Source organism: Gadus chalcogrammus, chromosome 15 (genome assembly GCF_026213295.1).
Source record: "Gadus chalcogrammus isolate NIFS_2021 chromosome 15, NIFS_Gcha_1.0, whole genome shotgun sequence".
In the NCBI taxonomy this organism is placed as follows: Eukaryota; Metazoa; Chordata; class Actinopteri; order Gadiformes; family Gadidae; genus Gadus; species Gadus chalcogrammus.
In genome coordinates this window covers 3,230,428-3,240,427 of record NC_079426.1, presented here as the reverse complement: position 1 = coordinate 3,240,427, position 10,000 = coordinate 3,230,428, and the positions used below count along the sequence as shown (strand labels likewise).

At 47.2% G+C, this 10,000-nt stretch overlaps 1 protein-coding gene across 1 annotated transcript in view; it reads right to left on the bottom strand.

The window, feature by feature from the left end:
- Positions 1–9,497, bottom strand: part of LOC130404473 (collagen alpha-1(XIX) chain-like) — a 16,407-nt gene extending 6,910 nt beyond the window's left edge. The window contains exons 1-8 of the mRNA XM_056609221.1: positions 9,416–9,497; positions 8,522–8,563; positions 5,306–5,410; positions 5,051–5,104; positions 4,601–4,654; positions 1,281–1,334; positions 1,056–1,109; positions 537–581 (exon numbers count right to left, since the gene is read on the bottom strand). Of these exons, the coding sequence (XP_056465196.1) occupies positions 537–581; positions 1,056–1,109; positions 1,281–1,334; positions 4,601–4,654; positions 5,051–5,104; positions 5,306–5,410; positions 8,522–8,539 (384 nt within the window). The 5' untranslated portion in view covers positions 8,540–8,563; positions 9,416–9,497. The remainder of the gene's footprint in view (positions 1–536; positions 582–1,055; positions 1,110–1,280; positions 1,335–4,600; positions 4,655–5,050; positions 5,105–5,305; positions 5,411–8,521; positions 8,564–9,415) is intronic.
- Between the last annotated feature and the right edge of the window lie 503 nt (positions 9,498–10,000).

The following is a 10,000-nucleotide window of genomic DNA, read 5'->3' as shown; positions in this document are numbered from 1 at the left end:
GCGCCTTTGAGCCCCAGCGTTCAAAGGCGCTCGCGTCAGAGAGGATCCCTCGAGCGTCACATTTAAATGTTTGATCAGCAGTCAAAGTGACGCGTGTCTCGCGGGGGACGCTTCCGAGCCCTCGAACCTCGGCCGCGGACCGCTCGGCGACTTGCCCTCACCGGTGGCAGCGCCGCTGGGAGGTCTGAGCAGATGACATGGGTGGTCTCTGTCATGATGGGGGGGGGGGGTTCCTGCGGGACTTTTCCTGCGTTTTTTTGAATGCCTCCTGACGGACTATAGTGGAGTCTGAACACTGGGGAGGATTGTGAACGCGAGGCCCTGTGAAGGGAGGTGAAGGGGGGGGAGGAGGAGGAGAGGGGGAGGTGGTGGTGGGTGTGAGGGGTGGAGATGAGTGGAGGAGGAGAGGGGGAGGAGATGAGTGGAGGAGATGAGTGGAGGAGGAGAGTGGGAGGTGATTGGAGGTGACTGTGAGAGGTGATAGAGGGGGGGGGGGAGGAGGAGGAGGAGGAGGAGGAGGAGGAGGAGGAACTCACGGGAGGCCCAGGAAGTCCTGGTCGGCCCGTTTGGCCTTCAGTCCCCTGAAACACACACACAAACAAACACACACACACACACACACACACACACACACACACACACACACACACACACGCACACACACACACCATTAAAGACCATTGGTGCACAGAGATTCTTAATCACAGCCGAGCCCACAGATAGATCTGCGTTATCAGGCAGTGATGCACACTAAGTATGATTTAAAGATTTGATCCCTGCTGTAAAAGAAAAGGATAAAAAAAGAGGATTATATCATAGAGCATTTTCTTTTACTGCGGTCAGCTAAATGACTGCAGAAAGCCCTTAACAGAACAATTAACAACCTTTCCAATAAAACATTAAATATGGAGACAATGGCTCATTGTTTACATATTAACCCAGTTTAGCCTTTTTTGCTGGGTACATTAGCCCATGGGACGTTATTGGCAAACATATAATGGGCTCATCAATCCATTGCATGTATGGGATGGAGAACAAAGAATACAAGGAACTACCTTGTCCCCTTTTGATCCACTTTGACCCCCGGGACCAGACCGGCCCATAATCCCCTGTAATCAGAAGACCAAGGAAGAGTCACAAACACATTGTAAAACACAAGGAAAGTCATAGCTGGATTATAGCCGGTAATCATGAAGAGCATTGATTGTGTTTGTGTGTTTGTGTGTTTGTGTTTCTGTGCGTGTGTCTGGGGGCTGGACAGGGAGGGGGGTGCTGCTTACTGGGGAACCCGTTCTTCCTGTCACCCCTGGAAGTCCTGGTACTCCGGGAGTCCCCTGGAAGAGATTACGCACAAAAAAATGATGAAAGATGTTTTTCCTGGAATACCATCAACATCTGCTGTAAGTGTGGCTGTTTTGTAATCACGCAAACGTTATCAATGAATTAAGGTCCCCTGTAATGTCCCATGGCCCACCCTGGCTGGGTAAGGCGATTTGTACGGCAATCTCAGAGAAGTGCTCGTGATGACGACGTTATAATGAGGATAATAATGACGTCTTGGTAATGCCTCTATAACCGCCGTCATCGGGCAGCCCAACGGCCCGCCTCCTGTCTGTGTATGAGTGGGCACCGCCAGATCTTCTGCTCCAGTTTTTTCTTTGGCAAAGCCGCGCAGGATATGAACCGGTGGACCTCACAGGCTCGGGGGTTTGCCTCCGGGCGTATCACGCTGGCCTCGGGGTCCTGGTGCCGACCCACGCCCAGCAGGAGCGCCGCGTCCGACCCTCCCCTCCCCATTGAACTATGTGCTCGGGTCGCGGGGTCAAAGGTCGCCAGCATGAACTCGGATGCGCGATCCCCCGGTTGAGAGATGATTGGCCCGGCCCGACGACAGATTGCTGCCCCCCCACCCCGCCCCCCCACAGCCTGTTATCAAACCCCAGGGCCGCTGTGACTGCGGATGACCTCCCAGAATGCCTTTCAGCATGGCTGGCCAGCCTCCAGACGCATTATGGGTCCTGGCAATGGAAGAAGGCTGGCCAGATGTGGCGATCAATACGACCGCTCTCCCGGCGAGGGACGGCGCCGAGAGGGGTTGAACACCCCTGGGTGCCTGTCTCTGCCTGGCTGCTCAGCAGCAGCTCAGACCGTCCAAAGGGTGGGTGGCCACAGTCGATAAGCCGGGAAGAGGAAGACGTCCAGCCCCTGCCCCCACCCCCCCCCACCCCCCCCCACCCCCCGATTCATCGGCATTCCCAGCTCCGGCTCCGTCGCCCCCCCGAACCAGTCACCCGGGAAGCAATGAATTGTGAGTGGTTACCCCTCCGCCACCCTCCCCCTGCGGCCCCATGAATCAACAGCACGGGGGGGAGCTGCTGAGACAATGTGTCATATAGCCGCCACGCTGCACACACACGCGCCGCGCAGAGTGACTCGTCCCTGACGACGCGGAGCTCATCCCCCCCCCCCCTCCCACCCCCCCCCTCTCACCCATGCCGTCATGTTGTAAAATTATATGACATGTGTCCCGTGAATTACACGCTCCCGCGGTTCCGACCCGGAGGGGAACCGAAGCCCCCCCCCCCCCCCCCCCCCCTCCATCCCCGCCCCCTGTAGTCAGCCCGTTTAATGGAATTGACGCGGGTCACATAAAACGTCACGACCACAGGACCGCCGCCAGAGCCCGCGCGGGCCGTTCCACGCCTTGAGTTTAAGTGGGAAAACGCTGGCTCTCTGTAAACTACGTACGGAGCAGTACTTTAAAGGCGTATCTGCATGATTATAATGGATCTTGTGAGGGGATGGAGCCACGGGGTCGGGACACTAAGTAAAGGACTCGCGTATTTGTTTACTCCGATGCAATACTGCAATCTCCTCTATATTGCTCAAACAAGTGCTCAGTATGCATGGCTGGGTAAAACAGAAAAACTAGCAAAAGAGAGGGATGTTTATGTCACACCCCTGAGGAAATATATTACAAGCGTGAACAGTTGGTGCTTGTCTGGAACTCACAACTACCTCATCTCAGTTGCTGCATCACACCCCACCAAAGACAATAATGTTGAGGGAGGATCTGAACTAGCTACTGATGGATTCTGGCCATCTCCCTGTCAGCTGAATAACAGCTGAGACAGCAGGCCTTCTGTTGGTTTCCCCGTACCGTTTACTTTGGAAAGCTGAGGCGCATGGAACGGGAAATGAGCTTCTTGAATCTGGTGTCGGTCACCAACGTTTGTTGGGGAAATAATTGGAAGTCGCACTTATGCAAACATTTAGGAACACGCGGCAAGGACAATGTGATAGGACAGGGAGAGCCCAGCTTGTGAAGAGCCTAGCATCAAAGCCGTCCTTTAATGGGATGGATTTGAAAGTGAAATGGAGTATGATGGCGAGACGAACACAGTTCAGGTTGTGATTCGATAATTCAGGATTTGATGGTTGATAGTTGGATTACGATTGGGCTTCGGCTTAGTTTCAAATTGGATCAGGTCCCACTTCTGTGGCTATTGGTTAGGACGCCTCTTTGGACTTCAAAATAAAAGTTTTCGGTTTGCGAAGGAACCAAAATAGTATATTTATATATTTTATATATTTTTTTATGCATAATAAGTGTGATTGTTCGATCATGGTTTGTGTTCATTCAAGTTTCTTTTTTTTATGTTGTTTTTCTGAAAAATACAATATAATATAATAAACGTATGAAAGACGTCAAATACATAAAGTCATAAAAGCCCTCTTAGGAGTAGAAATGGGGTTCACTGGGACAATGCTTATTTCTCTCCCTATCTGTCTGTTGCACTCATTTAGGAAGTGGAGTATTCTTTATTCGGAGAGTCAAAGGATGATAAAAAAAACACTCAAGAACAACAGAAAATAATGAATTGTTCATGTTTCATTTTCTCAATGAATTTACATTTCTGGTGCATTTTTCAAACTGAGGCTTTAAGTTTGAACTTCACCTTTCCTACCAAGAGTCCACAATTGTTACGTGGTAAAAGCACCTGCAATTGTATAAATCCATCCTTCCATTATATTTAAGGGAATTCTACTGTATTTAAATTGATGTGAAGCTAGTAGGTTAGTTGTAGTATTTCTAATACTGTCTTGAGAAAAAATGTGAAAGGAAAATAATCAAACCTCACATAACTCAAAGTGTATGGAGGCTCTGATAGCATCTGCTAGCAATAACTTAATGAAACATTGCGCTCAATGATGCTGTGTATCTATTCATACATTTTCAGTTAATTTATTGGTGTTTATTGTGTTGTTTCTTTATATGAAATTATTAATTAATTCATAATTTAGCTTTGAAATGTTTGTTTTCGAAGACCTTTCATGACGCAAGCCTTGATTCTTGAATAATGTTGATTAATGTGTCTTTTATCTTTCACAATTGTTGTTAGTTGTTGAAATAATTCAGTCTTCTTACATTGATATCCCTAAGCGCACAGCAGGCTACAGAAATGTCTCTAAAACAACCGCGCAAGAGAAGTTTATATTTGTATAAAGTTTATACATACCATACAATATGCTAAACCCACCACTAACCATCGTTGTGTTTTTGACACTAACTAACTAAGTCTCGGTGCGTTCCACTCACCTCATCGCCTTTGTCCCCCGTGGGGCCCGGGAAGCCCCTCTCTCCTTTGACCCCCTGTCGCACAGAGCCACCATCACAGGGAAGAAACAAGAACAAGAAAAAGAAAAACACAGCCCGTCAATGGTTCCACCCCGTCTCTAATGGCCTCAAAGTGTGGGGCTGGTTCCAACAAAACTCCATAATCCCTGTTCACCTCTTAAGGAGTAAATGACTTGCAATTCCCATGGCCCATTTCACCGTGGTACAATGTGTTGCCATAGCAACACACTTCCGCAGCCCCCCCCCCCCCCCCCCTTCCCCGCACATGCAGTTAGATACCGCGGAGGGGGGAACTATTCCTCCCAAGGACACATCTCGCACGTTTCCACGGGGAACCGTTGGACCACGCGCAGGGTGGCCCGGCGGGAGCAGAGGCAGACCCTGCGACCGGTCGTTCAAACGACCACCCACCTTCGGTCCCTCCTTCCCCGGGTTCCCCATGGCTCCCCTCACGCCCTGGTCGCCCTGATTTGGACCGGAAGACACGTGGAACACACACACAGTCACACACACACACACACACACAGTCACACACACACACACACACACACACACACACAGACACACACATAAACACACAGATCATTGAGTTTCCAGTGATGGCGTGGGCGTTATCGTGGCGGTTTCTATCGACACTGACGGCAGACCGGGCGAGCGAGTGCTTGCCTTTTCGCCCTCCACACCCTGCACTCCAGCAGCTCCTAGGGAGCCCTTCTCGCCCTTCTGCCCGGGCAGGCCGGGGAGCCTGGTCTGGCACACACTGCAGGCGTTCTACCAGAGACGGGCACAGACAGAGAGGGGGGTGAAGGCGGAGACACACACATACGATCTCAAGTCACGTCAGGTCAAGTCAAGTCTTTATCATCGCCAAAAGACGCAGATCGCCTGGAATCCATTTTGGTGTTGTTGGCTCACACTGGACAGTACAGTACCACACAGAACAAGGGAGACAACAAGTCTGACTGCACACACACCAAAGACATCACATTAAAACTAGACACATGCGTTGTTACCAGTGGGAAAATACAAGATCTCCTCTGAGGCTAGGGAGACTGCTGCACTGCGTTGGGGACCTTTAGCGTCTACTGCTCTGGGGGGGACCCCGTTTTGACTTACTGTCTGCAGCGCTGAAAAATGGACACATCTGACGGAGAGTAAAACCTTTCGTCGAGAGGGGAGCGACTGAACTTTGTCAAACTCGAGCGCATGTGACATTTAGGTGAAGAAATCACAACATCGTCCATCTGTTCCAGACAGTGCTTTGATTCACCGGTCGATACCATGTTTCAATATAAATCACCATATACTATTCGTTTTATATCCGGTGTTAGAATATAAACGTTGCTAACAGCTTTAAAATTTGTTTTAATGGTAATAAGATCACAGTGGACACATTACGTGCTGACAACTGACTAAATCAAGCAAAACGGTGATTCAATCATAGTCTTTTGTGGAGAAATCAGTGGTGTCTATGGCTTTTAAGAATTCCGAGAATTCACGCGGTTTGAAGAATGAATAACGGGCAGGTACTGTGTGTTCCAAAAGTGGGGAGTGCCTTTAGTGTAACATGCGGTCCTTCAGCAGAGGTTTAAAGCCAATTTGTGGATATTAATAAAATAACACAATGAAAGGTGTAGGGATGGTTGCCATTCACCTTGTCACTCTGACTTCCATCAAACCAAATGATTGCTCAAATATAGTTCTGTATATGCAATTGAATGATGCCTTTAATAAATATCACACTTTTCCTAGTTTTAATCATGAAAATGTATTCTAATACGTTTTTCAAGGTTAATTGTCAAACCTTGTTTAAAAAATAATTATGAAGAGGATTTCAAATTCCACTTAATTCTCCTACCTAGAATAACTCATCAGAATATTGAAAAGGGGGAAGGATGTCACTTCAACCAAGTCGTAGACAATAATGATGATTGTGGACAACACTAACATTAATTTGGGGGCGTTCATAATTTAGCCCTGTCAGGGGGTAAGAGCAGGAGAAATCATCTTTCACCAGGAGGTGGACCTGTGATTAAATACGGTTGTTATTTATTATCATGGTTCTATTCAGCCAATTCAACACGAATTGAAGACACATTTAGGAAGCAAAAGGTCCTACTAAAAGGAAATCATTTCTTGGAAACATTGACTTAAAACACCTTATTTTCCGAGGCTAGTATGCTGATGCATCTTCATCAATATTAATATTGATATGAATTTAAGTGCTGTCAAAACGACGGTGTTAATTTTCGCACTAATTTGAAATGTTTAAAGGCACCCAGTGCAACTTTATGTAAACATTCAATGAAAAATAAACATTCAATTTCTAGTCTTTTTTACACGTAGTAAGTTTCAATAACTCCATACCATTACATATCGACATTCAAGGAGCAAAGATGAGACGTCGTTGTGTGGTGAGAACTGATAGAAAATCGTAAACAACAACAATCGCCGGTGGGGAGAAGCCATTTTTCCATTGACTGGAAGCCTGCTTTATTTATTGTAGGTTACAAAAAATAAAGAAAATGGCGGCATTGTTGTTGTTATCGATTTTCTATCAGTTCTCACCACACAACGACGTCTCATCTTTGCTGCTTGAATGTCAGTATGTAATGGTATGGAGTTATTGAAACTTACTATGTGTAAAAAAGACTAGAAATTGAATGTTTATTTTTAAGCCTCGAAAGTTGCACTGGGTGCCTTTAACACATCATTTGCTTTTTAACTACTAAACACAGCTGGGCTTTGGTTACTCCCTGTGACAGCCGACCTATGTGTGCCACCAAACCGCTAGCGATTAGCGATCCTGGCTAAAGAATATACCTTTTTGTCTTCATGGCTATTATGCTATCGCAGCATCAACCTGATGAATATTTACATCAACCTTATTAGGAATAGACAATCTGTGGTGTTATGATGAATCATTTAAACCAGTCTTTGAAATTATTGAGGCTTGTTGTTGCGATCTTAATAACCCGATGCAATCACAGGGAAGGACAAAACCGATGAGTGATGTAGGAACATTTTAAACAAAATGAATGCTAATGATAGTGAGCCCATTATACCAATTGGATTAAGAGCAGAGCATGGAAGGTTAGGTGTTATTATCCATCATATTGTTAAGAGGCTAAGCATGCATACTAACAAATAATGTATACTTTGATTGTATATGCCAACTCACAAACAAACAACAAACCATCACAATACATCTGACAGCTGGCATTCATTCTAACCATTATTTTTGTGTCTTAATGCTAAATGCTAAATTATGTCATTATATTTAACATTTGAATATAATGACATGTCGTTTATGTGTGATGGGCCATCTAGACAGCGCTTCACAGGCTTGTCTGCAGTGGTCTGACTGGATGTCTTCAGATTGCGCAAAAATGTTTCATAAAAAAAGAAAAATACTTTGAAGTTCACATTGCATTGATGTGCGATGGATCCCCCCCCCCCCCCCCCTTCCCACACACCCCACAAACACACCCAATTCCATCAATCTACGATCAAATCAGTTATGAAAGCTAAGAATTCACCGCAAACGTGCAATTACCGCAATTATGTTGTACAATATGACTGTGATGAACGCTCCTCATTTTTCAGAGGGCAGTAAGCAGGCCTCTGGTGAAGGGGCTATTTTACTGGCTTTTAGATATAAATACAAACAGAAAACAGTTCTTCAAAACCCCTGATGGAGGCACTAAAGGGCTTTTGGTACATCGCAGCACTAACCCCATCCATGAGATCACTTGTGTGGAGCTACTTAGCAAGAAAAAAACCAGATTGATTCATTAGTCTCCTTCTGAAACCTAACACCTCTCGGTAGGCCGTTGTTTCTGCAACACCACTGTTTTTTTATTAATGAGATAACGATATTACCTTTAGCAGGGCTCCCATATCTCCGACAATTGGTAAGGCAGTCTGTCAGGAGAAAAAGAAAAAAACTATAAATACACGTGCGTCTTATGGACACATTTCTAACGAGCTGCAAGTTGACCTTTCTCGTTAAGAATGTCTTTAACTTGTAGCACAATATGCTGAACCCCAAGATCATGACATGTATAAGATGGTTTATAATGAAAATCTATTCAGAGAAAGACCTGCTTAATTAATACAGACAAGTGCTAAAAAGTCAGAATTCCATTCAGCATTTGAATCACTGCAATTTAATATACATACATATAGTAGTTTTTTTATCATTTAGTCATTATCACCTCCAACTCGCACGAGAGCAAGACCAGAAATAGCAGAATAAGTTTCCACATTTCGCATTTAGAAAACTTTAAATGAGTTACGAACAAGTTCCCCTGCGCTTCGCTGTGGCACTCGCAAACCGAACACACAATAGGGGATGAAAATTGACATTCACCAGGTTTTCACTCGGTGCCACGTTCTGACTCCGACTAGTCACCTTGCATGTTCAAAAGCACACAGCGTGCGTGACTGATTATGTGCGTGTGTGGATTTTGCACGTCGTCCAATCGATTTGCATTAGCGTTCCACACACATGCTTATTATAGACCCAATGTGTTGCAAGTATGTCCTAAATAGAACAAACCTGTTCCTTTCTAAAAAACAGTGATTGCCGGTTCTCCCGGGATAATTGCCTCTTAAGTATTCCCGCTTTGCGCTCGCTCCGCCGGCTGACGTGGTTTTAAAGGTTACCTGCGCACGTTGGTTGAACATATTTACATTTAAACCCCCCCCGAGAAAAAAAAAAAGCCCCCACCCTGGCACGCGGCGATAAGCCTCTAGGGACGGGGGCCTACTCACCGGGACTCCGGGGGGTCCGGGGGAACCTGGGGTACCCGACCTCCCAGGGGGGCCCTTTCAAAGAGGAGGAAGCAGATGACACGTACAGTTAAGGAGGCCCTGGGCTATGACAACCCAGGGAGACTCGGGCCCTGTCACGGGCCCTTCTCCCAACGTACCCCAGCAGCGCCCCCTCGCCCACCCTGTCACCTGTCCTTTGAGCCGTACATGTGTCGACACGCACGGCTGCAGAGACACTCTGTCACTCTGATGAAGAGTGAGGACGGGAGACAGGATGGGAGGGAGGGAGGGAGAGTGGGAGGGAGGGGGGGGGAGTGGAGGGAGGGAGGGAGTGGAGGGAGGGAGGGAGAGTGGGAGGGAGGGAGGGAGGGAGGGAGGGAGGGAGGGGAAGGAGAGAGGGAGGGAGGGAAGGAGAGAGGGAGGGAGGAAGGGATGGAGGGAGGGAGGATAGGAGGGAGAGAGGCATGGGGGGAGATAGGGAGGGGGGGAGGGGAGTGGGAAGGAGGGAGTGGAGGGAGGGAGGGAGGGAAGGGACGGAGGGAGGAGGAGAGAGGGAAGGAGGGAGGGAAGGGAGGGAAGAGTGGA